This window comes from Triturus cristatus, chromosome 2_2, assembly GCF_964204655.1.
Source record: "Triturus cristatus chromosome 2_2, aTriCri1.1, whole genome shotgun sequence".
Lineage (NCBI taxonomy): Eukaryota > Metazoa > Chordata > Amphibia > Caudata > Salamandridae > Triturus > Triturus cristatus.
Genome location: NC_140582.1, coordinates 705,697,645 through 705,718,272, shown reverse-complemented (window position 1 = coordinate 705,718,272; position 20,628 = coordinate 705,697,645). Strand labels below are relative to the sequence as shown.

General features: G+C 44.4%; 1 protein-coding gene across 4 annotated transcripts in view; it reads right to left on the bottom strand.

Annotated features, from left to right (window-relative positions):
- Window positions 1-814: 814 nt before the first annotated feature.
- CDKN2AIP (CDKN2A interacting protein) overlaps window positions 815-20,628 on the bottom strand; it is a 97,447-nt gene continuing 77,633 nt past the window's right edge. For all 4 annotated transcript variants that reach the window (XM_085641883.1, XM_085641885.1, XM_085641884.1 and 1 more), the window contains exon 3: window positions 815-3,721. In XM_085641883.1, coding sequence (XP_085498009.1) covers window positions 1,587-3,721 — 2,135 coding nt within the window. In that variant the 3' untranslated portion in view covers window positions 815-1,586. The remainder of the gene's footprint in view (window positions 3,722-20,628) is intronic.

Here is a 20,628-nt window from a genome sequence, read left to right as displayed (position 1 = left end):
GGCCAGGGGGGTCAAACAGAGTAGGATTGAGCCTTGGGGGACGCAGCATATTACTTTGGGTTCTGAGGTGAAGAGAAGTAGATGGATGCTCTGGGTTTTTCCAGGAAGGAACAATGTGATCCATTTGAGGGCGTCTATCTGGATTCCGATCTAATGCAGCCTCTTGATCAGTGTGTGGTGGATACAGTGTCGAAGCCTGATGACAGGTTGAGGAGGATCAGAGCGGCTGTCTCTCCTCTAAGAGGGTTCTGATGTCGTCTGTGGCTGCGATCTGGGCAATTTTGGGCCATTTAACCGACTGATATAATGGAATTATTTTTGGAGCGGTATCAAGAATTTTCCCTTAAACTTCAACCAGTTACAGTGTGCAGCAATCTGGTAGTTGGCAACATATAACTTGGGATCAAGGTCCATAATGGCTTTTGGATTCATCAAGGCTGAGTCTCTGAAGGTCTTGGAGTGGTGTTCCAACCCCCAGCACCATAGGTAAATCTGATGGGGATCAGTCACAGACATTTGCTTGTGACAGTGAACTTCAACTGGCATGCTGCAAACCTAGATTTTATCTTGATCGAACTGAGTTTACATGGTATTTCGTTTGCATGTGTACAGAACGTGCGTGGGATAAACCTTGAAAAAGCAAAAACACAAAGTATTTGAATTACGCTCTATAGTGAGACTGCTCAAATAATCAGTTTTTAGCGCTACGTGACAGTGTTGCTTCTGAGCAACAGAAAAGCCATATCACGAAAAGTATATACCTAGAACTGCATCAAAAAGGGAAATAAATGTGACTCTTTTAGAAACGGTGATATTGATTGAAAAAACATTTTAATGGCATTTATTCACAAAAGCATTTTCCCTGCATTTGGCAACAGTGCCATCCTGCCGCTTTCTGGCAATGAATCAGATCCAAAGATTTGTTTGAAACAGTAAACATATGTGTTTAGAACTTAACTAAGCCAAAAAATCCTTTGCTATTGAGCTGTTCCAGTTTAGGGAAAACTATAACAACTAAGTGGATACTTCTTCATTTATTTGTTTAGAATTGCATCTATTTGCATAAATGCCATAATGTCTATTGTTTAGTCATTTTCACGTCATTAAAACAAGACAAATAACATTATCTTTCTATTTGAATGCAAAACCACATATACTGCCACACCTTAATTAAAATTAGGAAATAAAATAAGCATTTTATGAAATAATGTACAGTATTCTGCCATTAAGGCATACAATTAAATATATGGTACCCCATCCTGCAGGTCAGGCTCTGAAGTGGCCATGTTAGCCAAAGTGAATGCCTACCATATGAAGAACAAGCAAACATTACTGGCCCTTCACTGTGGCACACAACCTACAGACAAACCGAACTGGGCCCAACTTTTATTTTTAATAAATTATTTTAACTGCCAAGGCGTAAAAAGAACAAAAATATATTTTTTTCTGTAAAATTGGAAAGGAGGAAGCAAATACAAAATATCTGGAAACAAATTTGTATACAAAACAAAAACCAATCATTGAATTTCTCCTTTATCCTTAGACTATAAAACACTCACAGAGCAACATGTAAGATTTGGGTTACATTACAGTAGATCCTGAGGAATTTTCAATGCAGGAGGCAAGCCTATGGGTCGAGAAACTTCATCAAGAAGCACAAGGTCTTCAATTTCCCTCCCGCAATACTTTCTTTTACAGATTGTAACCACCACCTTCTTTTTGAGAAACACCTTAAGAGCTTCCCTTCCAGCAACAGCTTTGGCATTCTCCTTACTCTTCCCACAACCTGTACCCAGATACACAGACTTGCATCTCAGTTCACACACAATATTCTCTTGAGAAGTTTTATTCTGAGGCAAATCTGCCAGTTCTTTAAGTGGGACAAAATCAACATCCAATGTAGATTTCAGAGACTCTATTGCTGCTCTTAGGATCTCCACATGATTCACAGATGGGCTAAAGCCCCCAGCAGAAACAAGTTTCCAAGCAACGCTTTTATAGAGCTTGTTGAAGAAAGTCTGCCTTTGTTTGGTGTCTTCCGCAGTTAACTTGCGAGGCACTTTAACCGGACTGACTACTGTCTGAGAAGTGCTTTTAGAGGAAGATTCATGCGGGTTATTGGAAGAGTGGTTCATTTCATTAGCCACAGCACTTAGTTTAGAGACACTGTATTGTGCTGGGCGATAACTTGATGTAGATTCAATGCGAGGCAAAGCTGTGACTGTGGATTCATGCTTGGGTAAACCCCTGGTCACAGATTGGATCAGATTCAACGCTGTTGTTGTGGAGTCGCTACGAGGTAAAGGCGCTGTCATGGATCCATTGCGTGGTAAAGGTACTGATGCTGACCCACTTAGAAGCAAAGGTACTGCTGTGGAGTTGCTCCGAGGCAAAGGCACCACTGTAGATTCACTCTGAGGCAATGGCACTACCGCAGACTCACTTGGAGGCAACAGCACTGCCTTAGACTCACTTCGAGGTAATGACTCTGCAGAAGTCGCAGTTGGAGGCAGTGGCACTGCTGCAGGGTCAATCAAAGGCAGAACCGTTGCTGAGGGATCAATCAGAGGCAGAGCCGTTGCTGTGGTGTCAATCAGCGGCAGAGCCGTTGCTGTGGTGTCAATCAGCGGCAGAGCCGTTGCTGTGGTGTCAATCAGCGGCAGAGCCGTTGCTGTGGTGTCAATCAGCGGCAGAGCCGTTGCTGTGGTGTCAATCAGCGGCAGAGCCGTTGCTGTGGTGTCAATCAGCGGCAGAGCCGTTGCTGTGGTGTCAATCAGCGGCAGAGCCGTTGCTGTGGTGTCAATCAGCGGCAGAGCCGTTGCTGTGGTGTCAATCAGCGGCAGAGCCGTTGCTGTGGTGTCAATCAGCGGCAGAGCCGTTGCTGTGGTGTCAATCAGAGGAAGAGCCATGGCTGTGGTGTCAATCGGCGGCAGAGCCGTGGCTGTGGTGTCAATCGGCGGCAGAGCAGTTGCTGTGGTCTCTATCAGAGGCACAGCTGTTTCCACAGATTCAATCAGAGGCAGAGCCAAACCTGCAGGTTCAATCAAAGGCAGCGCTGAAGCCACAGGTTCAATCAGGTTAGCTGTTGCTTCAGGCTCAATAAGTGGCAGAGGGGTTGACACAGGCTCAGTCAGAGGCAGAGACTTTGCCTCGCGCTCAATCAGAGGCAGAGACGTTGCCGTAGGATCAATCAGTGGTATAGACAAAGTTACAGGTTCAAGCAAAGGCAGTGCCGGAGCCACAGGTTCAGTCAACTCACCTGCTATTGCAGGTTCAACCAAAGGCAGAGCTGTTACTGCAGGTTCAATCAGAGGCAAAGTTGTTTCTGTTCGTTCATTAATGGGCAGAGCATTTGCTGCACATTCAATCCGAGGCAGAGCAGTTTCCATAGATTCAGTAGTAGGTGAAGCCATTACTGCGGATTCAAGCCAAGGCAGCTTTGGGGTGGTGTCAGACTTTTGACATCCTTCATAGTTTTCATCGACTGGGCAACTTGGCCTGGCTGTGTTCAAACACTTTTCTTCAAAGCCTGAACTCAAAGAAGACACGTCCAAATTCGGGCTTAGTTGTGAATCACCTGCATCAATAACTTTTGTTTTCTGCATTATCTCACTAGTGAAGCACAAAACCGTCCCTTTCTCATCTTTCACCGCACTAGAAATAGTTTTAGCAGATCTACATTCTGTAGACCTTTTTTTCTTGCAAGGTTCCTCGTGCGCTTCTGTAAAAAAAGAGAAAAATTGTGTTACTTGACACACATTACAGGCATGTAACATTTCAGAAATGCTTCACAGAACAGTAATTTTACACGTTCCCCTTAAAAAGGCCTAGATGAAAAATAATACATAGTGAAGTGGAAACTCATTTGTAGGCACAGATGCGATGAACCAGATTTTTTGGGAAGCAGAATAAAACTACAGAGTAAAGAAGAAATGGGTTCAGATTGTTAAGGGAGTATAGGTGTTCTTAGGTAATCAACAAAGGCAGGAGAGGGGGGGAAAGGAATAAAGGTTTGGATTAGTTTTTTAGGTCTCGCCTAGGCATCACTTGCGCTGTCTGTTCAAGTCATTTTGTAATCAGGTATGGACTTAAGCTCCGCCCATCTTTTCAATTGGCTCCTGTTATTGTCCGTTGTAAATGGTGGCTTTTGATTCATCAATAGGTTTAGTAGTCCCTCTTAAGTACCGCCTGCTGCAACCTACCATGAGGACTGCCCCTGTTACATGTGTTGTTACTCTGGATGTTTTAATTCTAGTCTGTAAGCACTATTTCCTTAAATGACTTTCTCCTGCCTGCTGTTGCAGGCAGGACAAGCTTTCCAGCAACTGCACCACTTAGCCTCATGACTCGATAAGTTAAAATAATGGCATTTCCGGCGTGCAGTAATACAAAAATAAACAAAAAGAAACTGCTTTTCTTTATTTATTTTCACCACTGTGAGCGAGAATTTGTTGTTGGGCTTTTGTAGCCTTTTCAGTATGCTGCACTTGAACAAAAAATGTACAAAATTAAAGAGTGCCATGCCTTCAATGGTAAAAAAAAAAAGAAATTAAATACACAACAAAGGCAGGCCGCTGACTTTACATCATTGTCTGCATTACCTTTTAACATGGCAGCCACCCGCCTTTAATTTCCATGTACTTTTCTACCATGGATGGAACCACACTTTTAACTTTAAACATACCAAGTTAAAGCGTGCTGCAAAGGCTACAAAACCCTAAAAATAGAAATGGTCACAAATGTTCACGTTTGTTCCTTAAGCCACTGGGTAATAGAATTTAAATATTGGGTCTTAAAGAAATGGTGCAGTATCACAGGCTGTTACAAGGTGTCCACCGGATGCCTAGTAACAGCCTGTGGCACTGAACCCTTTTCATAAGACCCAATATAGGAATTCCATTACCCAGTGGCTTAAGAAACTAGCACGAGCATTCACTCGGTAATGAAACTGTCATGATGGTTCCATCTGCTAACTCTTCAACCAGCACACCTGCTGTCGGTATAGTCACTTTCTTTATTGTCCATGAAACAATCATCCACATTCATGTTTTTCTGCCTTTCATAATGAGTTTCAAAACTGAAAGACATGCTCCAGATAACAGTAAAAGATTATGACAGCTTGCTTCAATCACAGCCGTCTCCAGTCCAATACTTAAGAGCCAGAATTTACATTAGTTGAAACGTATTTTGTTTACCTCTTAAGCGAGAAAGTAATTCCGCTTGTCCCTCCCTTCAGTCTTCTATCGTACCTACAAACACCTTCGAAAGTGCGTAACGTGAAGCCCTGAAAATCTGTATGTTGACTAGAGAACAGAGCTTGTTCTTTTGCAGGAGAGAGGTAAAGGGTTTCATTCTCGATTCTTTGCGGTGAAGAGAAACAGCAGCCATCCCTTGAATGTGCATGTACCCTGCCAGCTGTTAACTTGTGGATTTAGACTATTAAGAAGGAAATCTGATTAACAGCAACTCGTACGGCAGACAAACGAGTCATACTTTGGACAGACTCTGCAGATTTATTCTCAGCCCTCCACAAGTGGGCTCTGTAACTAGCAGTTCCAGAGTTATTCAACTGTTGAGTTACCCTATTGACTTGTTTGGAACCTCAAATTCACTAGTGTCTTTTATTTACATAGTCCTAGGAATTATACGTTTATGCCCAAATAATGGTTTGCTGAGTTGTAACGCAATCTGCCATCTGCTGCCTAGTTCCTGTTTAAAAGATGGTTGCTAGCTCAAAAGCATCTGAAGTTTCTAACTGCTGCACATGAAATGCAGTTCAGTGGTGTCACACAGCAAGACTTCATAAATATTATAGGAATTCCATTACCCAGTGGCTTAAGGAACGAGTTCTCATTCCTTAAGCCATTGGGTAATGAATTCAAATCTTAGGAAAGGGTGCAGTACCACCAGGGACACCTAGTAACAGACCGTGGTACTGCACCCTTTCCTTCATTACTGGAATTGCTTTTCTTACTATGCTACTGCTGGCATACCTTTAAACACAAAAAACAACTAAAAACATTACAATTTGCAACGCCAATAGCTCACATTTTCAAGAAGGCAAGACCTATTGCATTGCAAAGGTTTGTCTTTGTTGGTGTTCTATTTCAAAGCTAGAAGAAAGAGTGATTAGTGACTGCCAATAGATTTGTTTTTGATACTGTAGATGCATATAGAGCATATTCATTGAGCAATACCCTTAAAGATATTCATTTTCATGTAGTCACCCATGAAAGCAGATCATGCACAACACGAGGCTCAGGCCGATGTACCTCAGTATAACACTGGAAATTCTAGATGGAGTTCAGGTGCACAGGGATAGTCATAAGAATTATAGAGAAATAAGAAACCCACGAAGAACATGGAGTTTAGAAGCCAAGTTTCAGTGAGCTCACTTAGCTTATGAAGATAAACAGCAAACCCTATTGCTTGTCTGCAGAAAACGCAAAACCAGCACCCGCCCACACAAGTACTCTGTACTATAGGCACAGTGAGATATCAGTTATTTCCTTATCAAAGGGATCCATAAGGAATGTACAATTGTAATTTACGTTTAATATGCACATGTCCTTTACAGTAATTGGACCTGTGAATTGAGATCTTCTTTAGGGAGACTATTCTATATTGATGAAGCTGAACTACCTCCGCCTCAACGGCAATAAGACGGAAGTTCTTATTGTTGGCCCCTGTCCCTCCATCTGGACATCCGCTTGGTGGCCCTTAGAACTGGGCTCTGTCCCTGTCCCGGTTGAAACAGTCAAGAACCTCGGCATACTCCTGGATTCTAATCTAGCCTACACTAATCATGTGGGTAATGTGGCTGGTAAATGCTATGGTATCCTGAAGGTCCTGAGGAAGGTCCTGGACCTACTGCCTCCTAGCGCCAGAAAAACAATGATACATGCCTTGGTTACCGCCCATTTAGACTATGGGAACTCCCTCCTATGCGGACTAAGTAAAAAAGGTCTAATGCAGTTGCAACGCGTCCAAAATGCAGCTGCTAGGCTTGTCCTGAACCTCCCAAGAAGGGCCTCTGGGAAAAATGCCCTGCGTTCCTTACATTGGCTTCCGATAAGGGAACGAATTACATTCAAAACGATGTGCATTACCCATCGCATTGCTCATTTAAAAGCACCTTCTTATCTACAGGCACTGCTTCCAGTCTATCGACCTTCATGCCCTCTTAGGTCGATGGGCAATATGTTATTAGTTGCTCCACGGATTCACAGAGCAAGGATGGGAGGACGGTCCTTCAGATACCTTGCCAGTAAAGGCTGGAATGACCTTCCCATTGAATTGAGAATGTAACCGTCCGAAACTAGGTTTAGACAAAGGTTGAAAACCCATCTTTTCCCCAAAACATAATTTAGTATAGTTTCTCCTGCACTTTACTCCACCGCCATGAACGTTGCTTGTGTGATGTTAGTGGAACTGTCAGCGCGGGGACGCACTGTTCCGTGTGCAACCATGCGCTTAACAAATGCCATTAATAATAATAATAATAATAATAGCTAGAGGAGTTCCACTAAAAGGAAGAAAGAAGTCCTAAATTTCAATCAGCAAACCCTCTTTTGCCTCGATGAGTTGTTGAAACTGGATGGATGCAGCCTTCTCTTTTTAAAATCAGAGGGATATGGTTAACTCCTACGCAGACGACACCCAAATTGTGTTGTCTGTGATGGAGGGAACTGAAAAGGAAACAGGGGCACGTTTTTCGGACTGTATGGGATCCATTTCTAGGTGGATGTCGGCAAACTGCCTTAAGCTAAACTCAGCTAAAACAGAGGTCATGAGATTTGGCAATAACCCTCTGATGTGGACACCCGATTGGTGGCCTGACATGCTTGGTCCCTGCCCTAAACCCTGTAGGAAAGTTAAAAACTTGGGTGTGATGGTGGATGATAAACTTAATATGGGGGACCAGGTGAGCAAGGTGACATCGGGATGTTCCATGGTACTCAGAATGATCAGGAAAATCAGGTCATATCTCTCAGAGGGGTGTCTCAGAATAGTGGTAACTGCACTTGTACTATCACGTCTTGATTATTGCAACAGTCTTTATGTCGGTATGCATATACAACATCAAAATCGACTGCAGGTCATTCAAAATGCTGACGCCAGACTGTTGACTCGGACTCCCAGGACTGTGTCAGTCAAAGGCGAATTACAGAAGCTGCACTGGCTCCCTATGCGTTTGAGAGCACGTTTTAAAGCTTCGTGCATAGTGTTTAGAGCCTTGAATGGGACAGGTACGGAGTTTCTAAGAAATCCGTTTTTCTGGTACATTCCTAGTAGAACTCTTCGATCCACTGAGACCAAACTAGTGAAAACACCCCACTTTAAAAAAGTTAACTGAGGAGGCAGAAGCTTCGTATACAGTGCGTCTAAAATCTTGAACAAACTCCCTTTTATGTTAAGAAACTCCTCGGATTTCAGTTTCTTTAGAAAAAATCTTAAAACATGTTTTTTTTCTCAGTTCTAGTTCCTTGTTATCGTTAGGTTAGCAGTGCTTAGCGCCAGGACACCATAAGGTAATCGTGCGCTCTATAAGTTAAAATAACATAACATAATTGATGAGTAGTTCTACAGCCCTGTGCATTCAAAGTATCTTTATACAAGAATGGAGTTTAAAAAAATCATTAACGTTGGGTTGGGGGCGTGGCTACGATGTCGATGATGGCGGACACATTAGCAGTCATTCCCACATCAGGCCAGCGATCATCCTGCTGCATCAGCCTGCTGGTGTGGCCATAGCAGGTTCTGGAGGGCTCAGTAGCAGGGATTCTACTCCGCCACCGGTATTACAGGTGAGAGGAGAGCAGCCGAAAATAGCAGAAGCAAGGATAGGGCGGCCTGGCGCAAATCCAGCCGCCTGTCGTGGCTGCCGGGGCTGGCCTACAGTCGGGACGGGACTCGCAAGATTGTGGGGACCGCAGCAGTCAACAAATCACCCTGAAAATGGCAAAGTAGGAGGATCTCTCCTGCCCTCCCACCTGTGGCCATAGGAGTGCGGCTATTTGCATATCAGGACGGAGAGGGCCTGTGGCAGCCACTGTGGATACTGCTAATCGGAGGCAGGCCCGAGAACTGGAGGAGTGAGAAGGCGGAACTAGGGCAAGACTGCAACTCAGCAGGAGGAAGACTCGCAGGACCCGAAGGTGAGAGTACTGTGGTGGCAAGGGAGGTCAGGGCTAATATAGAGGACGGTGTGGGGGATGGCTGCAGCACAGAAAGAGACTTGTGCTCCGTTTGCAGCGTTAGGACTCTGCCATCCCACTGGTGGAGGATAGGGTGAAACGATGTGAGCCTGGGCAGAAGTCCTGCGAGCTGCTAGGTTGAGTATTGACAAACAGACCTGAGGCCCGATAACCACTGCGTTTCCTGGGACTAAGTTAGATTTTCAAATGGAGTGATGACACCCTTCCCCCGTGAGAGACAGGAGGGAGAAGATCTGGGGGGACCTTATGCTACGTCCCCTGCACCAGCAGATGACTGGGGCTGTGAAGCATCTGTGAAGAAAGATGTGGCCTGGTGCTCATAGAAGTGTAGCTCAGGCCACTGGGTGCGAGGCAAGACTGTGGGGAGGGCACCAGGGGAAGAGAATACCTCTATGTACAGAAAGTGACTTTGTGAGGACAAGACGCCTAGGTACTTTCCAGACCATGGAGGCCCTTTGTTTGGGCTCAGGTCACTGCCCATTCTGGATCTGTTGCCAGGGCATAACCTGAGTGTTGTTAACTATAACCAAAGGACTGCGGCTCGGGCACCTGTTCTGGAGGTGAAGCTCACTTACCTGGCACTGTGCTCTGGCGGGCTGGGGGAGCTCGGCTGGACAGCGATTGCTACAAAGTCTGGTAGTCAGCTGATAAGGTTAGTTTTGCCTCGAACAGAACGCTTTCAGTGTCTCTAATTGAGTTAATAACTATCCAGTATTGGACCCCTTTGCAAAGACTGTGGCCATCGTGGAGTTCCGCCTGTTGTGGTACCACGCACTTGGTTCAAAGGAGTGGACAATTTGCTCTGAGACCTAATTTGGGACGGGGCAGAATTGTGCCTCCCTGGCGGTGTTGGTGAGGCCCCCCCCTCCCCTCCACCCCTCCCCGAGGCAGGGGGATTAGGCGCCCCCCCTGATTTCGAGTTATGCTACCTGTCCGCTCAGCTCCAATGGGTAGCTCAATGGTACAGGTCTAGAGACACTAGGTCCTATAGGATTAGTAGACAATCAGGGACTGTTGTTGGCGCAACTTCATCGAAAAGTGGCTATCCCTGCACCAGTAATCCTGTTGTAGGTGGCACTGAAATGTTGGCGGAGCTGCTTATGGCGTACGTTCAGACCCCCTCTCTATGCACTAGATCGACCCTTGGTCGGGCTGCCACATGGTGAGACCCTTTCTCCATTTACGAGAGGCCACATTTCAGATTGGACGTCAGCCGGCATTATCACGGTGCGTGACTGCTTCCAGCATGGAGAGCTTGTCCAGTTGGAAGATTTCCTGTCCCTTTATGATCTGCCCCCTGGCCAGTTTTCGACTTATCATGCACTGGTGAAAACTGATGGCCTGGAAGCAAGCAAGAACCCTAGACACATGGTGTTCTCCAGGCACTAGTAACTTTGGGGACAGCCAGCCACATTGTGAAATAGTTGTACAGAGCACAACAGGAAATAGTCACAAAGCCTGTAGATCAGACTCAGCACACTATGTGGATGGGGCTCATGTGGTGGCAGACCACAATCCATCAATAGGTCCGCTATAATTGTTTGGGGTCTGAATCTCACCATGTTTATTGGTAGTTCCTCGCTATAAGCAGGTGCATCCTATGGAGGGTAGCGGGAAGAATATTCTTTCTAATTGGAATTGTCTCTATCCTTGGCTTTGTTAAATGTGAGGAATGGTGCTTTCAGGGGAGGCCTTTAATATAGGCTTGATTTGTTAGGCCCTATAATCTGCCCTGCATCTTCATTCCGTTCTATTCTTCAGTACTAGCACCACAATTATTTTGGGCAAACGCGCTTTGCTAGTTCCTTTCAAAATCAATCAAGAGTAAACATTGAAAATATACTGTGATTTGGATCCTAAAAATTTGAAAGCTCAAACCTGAAACCAAATGTAGAGACTTAAAGTTAATTTGGTTTTGTAGGCTATCTAATAACGCATTATTTACATACTTTTGTCATGTAGTTTCCACCACTCAGTAGGAACTGCAAGTTTGGAGGCAACATAACTTTAGGATGGTGCCAGACTGATTCCATGCAGGATATGTTTTCCCTTGATCCAGCTAGCCTGCAGTGGCACAGTTAGCCCCCCAAACCAATACAGGGAGCAAACAGTTCTGGCAACCACTGAACGGGACAACTCTGTTCCCTCAGGAACTGCAGTGACAGACTTCAACTTTTTGCTCAGTCACTCTTGCCTTCTTTCCCTTAGAAAAATAAACAAAGAATACAGAGGGGCGTTTTCAAGATTTATTGAACCATAGTGATACTAGCCTACAGAAACTGGACCGTGATGATTAATGGACAGAAGCAGACAAAAGTTCTACTGAATGTCAGAACAGTGAACAAAATAAATAGCTCAACCATTGTGTCGAGACAACTTATATATGCATACATATACAATAACAGAGCTCGAAAAATCGTTTAATTTTTACTAGACCTGCAGGTCTAGTAACCTAAAAGATTTACTTGACCTAACTGAAATGCACTTGACCTCAGTTCCTGGAAGGGGAGCAAATGTGACAAGTTAACCAGATTTAAAGGCATTTTTATTGCTCATTCACTTTGTGAGCAATAATGATGCCTTTAAATCTTGCTATCTTGTCACATTTCCTCTGCTTTCAGAGACCGAGGTCAAAAGTCAGTTTGTCTTCCTAACCGCCAGAAAAGGGCGATTGGGATCTAAAAATAGCTCACCCTAATTGAATCTGGCTCGCAAATGCAAGCAGGCGAGTGGATTTTTGAGCCCTGAATAATATAACTATGTAGCATGCTCTAACAATACAAACCCCTAACCTATGTGTCTAGGGTGTAAATGTATGTTTTGCCAAGAAACCCCCTTATATATAGAAAATTATATCCTTGCCTCGGGCCGAGATTGTGATCGGCCTGCCATTGTTGGCATTTCACAGACAGCTGTGTCGCCCCATGGACGTAAAAATAAACACATTTGTATCACGCGCGTGAGGGCCATGTCCCTAATGTCAAGGCAGGCAGTGAGTGTGTGTCGAATAAACATATTTTTCATTAGATAGTCAATTTTAACATAGTATTCACTTACACTGCACTTTCTACGTCACTTCACTACACGTTAGGCAGCTTTAGTCTCTGTCTAGTTAGGCCTCATTAGGTTGTTGTAATCAAGAAAACATCCGCGAGCTCCTCCTTCCTTATTCATCCAGGAGTTGTAGTTCCTTAGCCACACCAGGTGTGGTCAAGAGGAGGCCCCAGATGATGAAGCATGCCACTTCGGTGGGTGATGGGACTTCGTCCTCTTTATGAGGACTTTTGTTTTCTTATAGCATTTTGACTTGTAACGCTGAACAAACAGATCAGCTTCTTTAGACCCACGGATTTCTTGTTGTTTTCAGATTCAGGTATTAGGGGATTTACTCCGTGCAGGTCTTTAAATTTCCCTTTGACCCCCGTGTTCTACCGGGATTTTTGCCATATGCAAATCAGTTTGACCCTGTGCCTCATGGGAACAGTCCAGTCCGAACTGCCAAGCCATGCCTTACCTGGACCGGAAACAAGCTTCCTAGGACCGGTTTCTGGCATTTCAGCCGTCTTCAGCCAGGCTTGCTTGAATCCAGTGGAAAGTGAGCAAGGGACTCGCGTCTGAGCATACCCTGCCAACTTATGGCGAACAAAGCGGTACAAAAGGGGGTGGTTTTGTACCGTTAGCGGGTCCACCAGCAAGTGTAAGTCTGGAAGGTTCAACAAACTAAATTCCCAAACACAAGTCTAGTGTACACTCGTAAATGCACACATGGCAGCGGACCACAGACTGTATGCAATAAAGCCATACAGGCTGGAGAGACAGGAACCAATGCTTATCCAGTTCTTGAAGCAGAGTTACTCCAAAGCAATGCACCATGAGATCACAACACAGTTGAACGTGAGGCAGTGCCAGCTCCACTTGAACTCAAACTGGGACATCCATTGAGCAGAAAACAAATACTAAAAGCAGTATCTCGACAACTAGGAGCAGGACTAGCGCAAGACCTTTAAAAATGCTTCAGAGGACGGAGTGGATGAAGGATGGAATAATACCAAGCACGGTCTGGAAAGTGTAAACTAACCCAGAGCATATGCTCCTAAAAACCCTACAATTCCAGTTGTATTAGACATGTTAAAAATACGACGGACCAGCTCCCGAAAATGTCATGGGAAGTTAGTACGCCTGTATCTCCGAAGAGGAAGGTGCCACATGAAGATCAAACGTCTCCCTGGCCGAAGTGAAGGCCACATCTTTTTGAAACAAGAAGGCTTTCCATTTTCTCAGGGCGTCAAAGCGCACAGTGGAAAGATTAATTGAAGGCCACAGCGTATCCGCCCTAACTGCACGAGCAGGCCCACACAGGACTTGTGTTCAACACGTCACACTGGACGAGACGGTCAACACATATGCGACCCCTGGTTTCTTTCCACAGCAACCTTGATCGTTCAGCATCAGGTAACTCCCATTCGAGAACATTTGAAAGCCGGACGCATTATGGCTGCAGTGGACCCTTTCAAGTAGCAAGACAGGCTAGCTAACAACGCATTGCATGCCCCGTGCAACGAAACGTCCCAGCATTCCAGGGACCGTTTAAAGTATTCTCGCAGTCAAACGCGCTGAGAAAAACCTCAGTGTCCTTATTCCTACACCGGAAAGTGAAAGGAAGTTCCCACTGTTCATGCATGAACCCTTCACCTAACACTTCATATCTGCCCAACTGATGGTGTTGTAGACAGTACTGAAAGTTAAAAGATGAGATTGGCAGTGTAATGTACCCAAGGATTATCAAATCCGAGGAAGCTATTTCAGAAACGGTAAAAGGTAATTTCTTAAGTTTTTCAATGTGTAACATTGTTTATTTTGCATCTGTTCATACCATAGCTTTCTGTTGATCAGAAAGATGGTAAGGTGAAGAAAGATTTGTGGTGTTAATGTATTGCCAAGGCACGTGGCCTGAAAGGCACGTGGCCTGAACCCAATGTATGCATTGTCCAACGTAACAATATAACTGACCTAAGTTGGGACTGCCCATGTTGTAATGCAGACAAATCTTGCTGGAGTACGTTGAATGTTGATGAGACAAGGCTACCTAAAGAATACATTCTATATGATAAAGTAGTCATACCGGTGTCCACTACTGCAAGAGCCTGTTCTTAATTGGCCCAGTCAATGTCAGACTTTTAGAAGCTTCTTGTTGAGATATACAGCATGCAGAAAGCACTTTTGAAGTGGCTTCCAAGGATCTAACAAGAAGTCCAAATCATCTAATAAAAGGGACAAGTGCTGTTGTACCTGGGACACTGTTGAGGTTTTTAGGCAATCAAGGAGCAACTTCCCAACACTAGGTTGTTAACATCCCCAAATGCTCACTTTGTACATACCGCATGTCAGACCTATGAGCTGTAAACCCCTTGATCTTACCCAGGAATCTATCCTGACACCTATTGGTGCCCAATGGCCATATTAACCATCCCTTCCTATTGGGGTCTGACGAGTTATGTCTACTCTTGCGCAGCAGAGTCAATAGTTGTTTCATCATATTGTGTTAACTGCTACCAGTTGTTGAATCGTGTAACAGCAGGAACCCATGGCATGTTCAAATCTTTATTCTTTGCTAAGCCAAGATACGTTGTAGGTTACACAGTTTTGTTCAGGAAAATCATCTGCATGGGAGACATGCCAATCTTTTGTCCCCCAAATAGATTTTGCATCTTTTGTGTCCCTCCAAAAGTCAAAACCCTGTGCAAAGAGCTGGGAAAGGAAAGACGCACATCAGCTTAGTATCAGTTAACATATTTTTCTTTGCAGGTAATGGTTCAAGCCTATAATAAAATAAAGGCTGGGTCAGACGTGTCAGAACCAGAAAAATAGTCAAACTTTTGTGAAAACGCTTTTGAACTCCCTTTCAGTGGTGAGGGGCAATGTTCCCATTAAGTAAAGTTAAATACTTCACTTGGTGTACTGGCCTTGTGTAGAAAATGATGCCCATTATGTTGACGATAAAACATCTCGTTGAAATTGGCTGGACCATCACAGGGCTCGAAAAATCCACTCTCCCACTTGCTATTGTGAGCCAGATTTAATCAGGTCCAGCTCTTTTTAGGGCCTAGTCGCCCATTCTGGCGAGCTGACAACAGGGCTTCTGTTTGCTCACAAAGTGAATGAACAATAAAGATGCCTTTAAATCTGGTCACATTTGCTCAGCTTTCGGAGACCGAGGTCAAACGTCACTTTGTCTGACTACATTTACTTTTTTCTGTGACTGAAGTTAGAGGATTTTGTAAAGTGAACTGTATTACAATTGCGCTTTTTTTCTAACACAGCACTGAAATATCTAATATGTGAACATTTCAAATATATTTCCCTAGTTATGAAGACATATTTTTGTAATTCTGTGGAGGATTTTTTTTTTATAGGATCAAAACAAATCTGAACACTTTACTTGATGTGCGAATTTTAAAGATTTTTGCTGAAACCCAACTTCCAAACATTGTTTATGCGCTATATAGGTTTATCAGTAAAACTACGTTAGTGTGAACGTTTTGTGGCCGACTCAATGGAACATGTGCTATCTGTAAATGACAGTGCAGCACCACATCATGCTTTAGTAATATATTCATGAAAAGTGAGTTTTTAAAAATCAATCAGGGGGTTTTATAAAGCATGCTACTCGCCCGTGAGGGTCTCAAAGTGGCGGGGGGCGGGCTGCAGCTCCGGATCAGTCGAAGAACCAGGTCTTGAGGCTCTTCCTGAAGGTGTGCAGAGTGGGGGAACGTCTGTTGTTGACTGGGAGCTCGTTCCAGGTTTTTGCTGCGACGTAGGAGAATGCTCTTCCGCCTGCTCTGGTTCTGCGGATGCGCGAAGTGTCTGCCAAGGCGAGGTCGGCGGAGGGGAAGTTCCTTTTGGGTACGCGGAAGGAGACTCTTTCGTTGAGTTATTTGAGTCCGATGTTGTGGAGGGATTTGTAGGCGTGGGTGAGTAGCAGTTACTCTCTTCTCAATGGGGAGCCAGTGGAGGTTTCGTAGGTGCTGGGTCATGTGCTCGTGTTGTGGGTTTCTGAGGACGTCTGGCTGGGGTGTTCTGGATGGTTTGGAGCTTGTGTAGCAGGGTTTTGTTGATTCTGGCGTAGAGAGCGTTGCCGTAGTCCAGTCTGCTGGTTAGGAGTGCGTGGGTGACTTGTCTTTTTGCATTCGGAGGGGGTGGGGGGAGATCCACTTGAAGGTCTTGCGGAGGGAGTCGAAGCAGGTGGAGGCGGCAGCTTTGATCTGGCGGGTCATGGTGAGGGAGGAGTCTAGAATGATGCCAAGGTTTTGGGCTTGGTCTGATGAAGTGGGTTGGTTTCCGAGGGTGGAAGGCCACCAGGTGGTGTCCCGGGCGGTGGAGGAGGGTCCAAGGAGGAGGACCTCTGTCTTCTCCTAGTTGAGCTTAAGGCAGCTGTAGTTCATCCAGGCTGCGACGTCTTTCATTTCGTCCTGGAAGCGGAGTCTGGGAAATATTCCTGCTCCTGTCCAAATGGCAATGCTATTAGTTAACTAAGATGCAAGCTAGGGATCATGTGTACCCTAAATGTGGACTAGATTCTTAATATACATGGAGCAAACGTTTAGTCTAGTAAATAAAAAGGTTTTTTTGTACAGCAGAAATAGTGAACTAGCATATTTGAATGTGCTCTCTTATGTGATGATACAAAATATTTGCCTAGGATCACATAATTTTAGACCAGCTCATGGATCAAGTATATTACAGTTTGGTCGAGTAGATGATTCAAGTTATAAGACCTGTAGGTCTAGTAATATATTTATGATTTTTCGAGCCCTGCATCATAAAACTCAACAGAAGAAAACACAGTTTAATGTTCTCGGTCCAACATTTCATACAATGAATCCCAACCATCAGAAACAGTACTGGGGGTGATAATTTCATTCAATGAAATGTTAAACAAATGAGGAATTTGTAAACGTTCAGTGGGACTATACAGATCAAGTAATACCTTCTCCCATACAATCCTATCCATAACTAGAACAGCCGAAATGTTCACCAGGGACAAGTCTCTTTGCTCGCGGTGTGATGATGCGTGTGGTTTCAGGACCAAGTTCACAGTGTGTACTGCAGAGCGCTCTGGAACAACATGTCCATTTTACAGGAGGAAGAACACAGTCACAAAACCAATCCAAAAGATGAGGAAAAGTAATGCAATTGTAATTCAAAGGTGTAGCCATGGATTAACAAAATATGTTCTTTTCAGCCAGCGGTAGAAACACGCACCTTCAATTTGAACATTGCTGCGGTGGAACCTCCAATGCATCCGAGAAGTCATCAAAATCGATGAAGTATCCAGACGCGGCCCTGTCTACCTTTGGCAGCTCGGCAGGCTGTATTGAACTTGACGCTGATTCAATCTGTTGTGTATGGTCACTGACCTTATTTATTTCTTAATTTCTAATAGAAATCTGTTTTTCTGTACTTGCAGATTGCACAATAGTAGTTGTTTTTGAAACAGGTAGCAGGCGTACTTCATGGTTGTTGATCGCAGCCTAATGTTCTAAAGTGCAGGATTAATTTGCTATTAAAGCTTCCACCAGGCAGAGAGAGGAGACTGGTAGCTACCCAGGGGGCCCTGCGGCTGTGGTGTAGTCTGATCAGATCAATAGAGACAAATCTTTTGCCGCAGCATCCGGCAAGGCACAGAAGTAGTACAGTCCGTGTACCCTCAAAAGCCAGGACAGGGACAGGCTGTAAGATAGCCCAAACTCTTTTTTTCCCATGATCTTTTCACTGACCTAGATCTCGGATCTTTGGGATCAAGCCTGTTCTTGCCGGAACAACTTTCACTTCTCCAGTGGCAGTGCGTTTTATTTGGACATTGCTTTGTTTATCCAGGAAATCATCCAGCTCCTGTAAAACAGCAAAACTTTCACCAAGGTCAAACAGTGTTTCAGCCACCACTGTGCTTTTACTATCGAAGCCTGGGACCCACATCTGAACACCAAACAGGATTTCATAGGGAGTACGACCACTCAGGGACTTTCATGGCATGTTATTCAAGGCCCTCTGGACACCATATAGGTGATGGACAATAACTGCGACCAAAGCCTAGTACCCTTGCTGTTAAAGACTGCTTTAAGTCCAGTTTTTTCCTCTCTAGGACTATTTTTCCCTCGGAGTGGTACGGAAATCTGAAAAACAGGGTCACACCCAAACTTTCCATGGCCTCTTTGTAAGGCAGAGAGTTAAACACCGGGCCTAGTTCTGAATGCAATGTGCCAACTGCGTATGTCCCGATAAATACTCGCTGATCCTTTGTAACAGGTCTGGCATCAGTCGACCCCTTAGGAATCAAGAGCAGGAATCCACTGCCACCAAGCTATACTTGTAAGCCCTGTCTGATGATAGGGGGCCGCAGTGGGTCAGATATACACAAGCCAGTGGCTTATTAGAGCGTGTCTGGGGTAGACGTGCCATGGTGGATCCCTTCCTCTGTTGACAGATGTCACATCTCCGGATAAAGTCCTTGGTCTGTTCTTAAAGACACGGCCACCAATAGTGTTGTTGTAATAAGGAAATTGTACCAGCCACCTCTGCATGTGCAGAAGCCAGAACCTCATGCATAGCCAGTATTAATTCTAGACTGCGATCACAGTTTGGCATTACTTTGTCCTCCCACTCCTGGAATCTGAGCATACGGTATGTTTTGTGCATCTAGGTTGAGAGGAAAGCCTTTCAGCAGGTGTGTCGTTGCAAGCAGCACTGACAGCCACCATGATGTATGTCTCTGTTTATCCTTGTACTTGAACGAGTTATTGAAGCAACTTCGGTAATACGAAGTGTCGCCTTTGCGGCTTCATCAGCCAACTAAATCTCAGCAACGTGCACGCCAACATATTGATGACCAGGTATGAATGACAAACCGTGGCAAGCATTCTTTCAGCTCTGCCACCTATTCCCACAGCCTTTTGAACCCCTGAATCCATTCTGACTCCAATAATGAAGATATGTATTATTAGACTGCACACAGTAATACGAATCACACACAATAAGTGTGGGGAATCCAGCATCCGTATTCTGTAGTGCCAGTACTAGAGACTTACGTTCTGACAACTATGCTGTGAAATCACCAAATGATTGGACATAGGTTTTTTCTGGATGGAATGTTCCATCATGCATGCAGCCTTTTAAGGCTGAACATTGTTGTTTTGTCCCTATAGAAGGTTGCACAGAACCATCAGTATAAATTATGTTGTCATAACGATCCTGAGGCATAATTCCATTTGGTAGTGGATATTCTTGCTCATACTGCAGACATGCTTGTATTTTTTAATGTAGAGTCAAATCTGTAATCTACATAGGTTGAAGTGGGGGAGTTTGCCCATTGTATCCATCTTGGAAGTAGAGCTTTTGCGTTTGGTACACTCACTAGTCACCTCCTCTAAGGTTGGTACCGGGGTCACAACAATAATTTGTTTCCCTTATATCATGGCACGTTCTCTCACTAAACCAGTCTGAATTGCAGTCGGTATTTTTCCAGCCGGTGCAAAACACATTTCAGCATTTGTATAGAGGTGTGACTTCTATGCAATTGGTACAGTGTCACCTTCATAGAACGTGACATATTTGTAGCCTGATGTCCCCACGACTACACGGATCACCAGGTTTGTTGTGTTCACATGTGTGGAAGCTTTCACGTCAGCTTGGAAGGATCGTAAGATTTCTGTGTTGCCAAATCTGGATGCATAAATCATAGAATTTTCCCCCTTCTGCATAGTCAGGAATGTATGTTCCGCAAACATTTAGAAATCTTAATACGGGTTGCAATCTTTTCAGCGTCAGTGGTTGGAGCAACGCACATTTTTCTAAAAAAATGTATTGCCTGGCTTTTTTCCTAACTTGACACATCGTACCCCAAAAATAAGACCCTGAGGTGGGCAATGTTTTGAAAATTAATCTGTAGCCCATGTGAGCAAACCCCAAAATTATGCGATCTACTCTGGTCAAGTGCTCCATCTGGTCATCGTCTGTTCTGTGTAGGTCATCGACAAATGACAATGCCTGATCATCAAAGTTCTCTAGTAATTCTGTGACTGGCTGAAAACAGCCCGGGGCTATTCTTATACCCCTGGGGAAAACTGCAGAATTGTTTCTGTGAGCCTAGTGCCGTGAAGATGGTCATATATTTGTTTCCTTCCGCACAATGTTATTCATTAGTGCAGCACAGTGTGCATTTTGAGCTGCAAATGTGCAACTAGCTGTGTTCAGTTGTCTGTAATCAGATACTAGACGGTATGACTGATCTGGTTTTATGACGGGAAATGAATATGCTACTTACCAGTATGCATCTGTTCTTGGCATGTAGGGCTGCTGACATTCATATCTGTGCATAGATCGCCGCCTAGTGTTGGGTCCGGATGTTTGCACG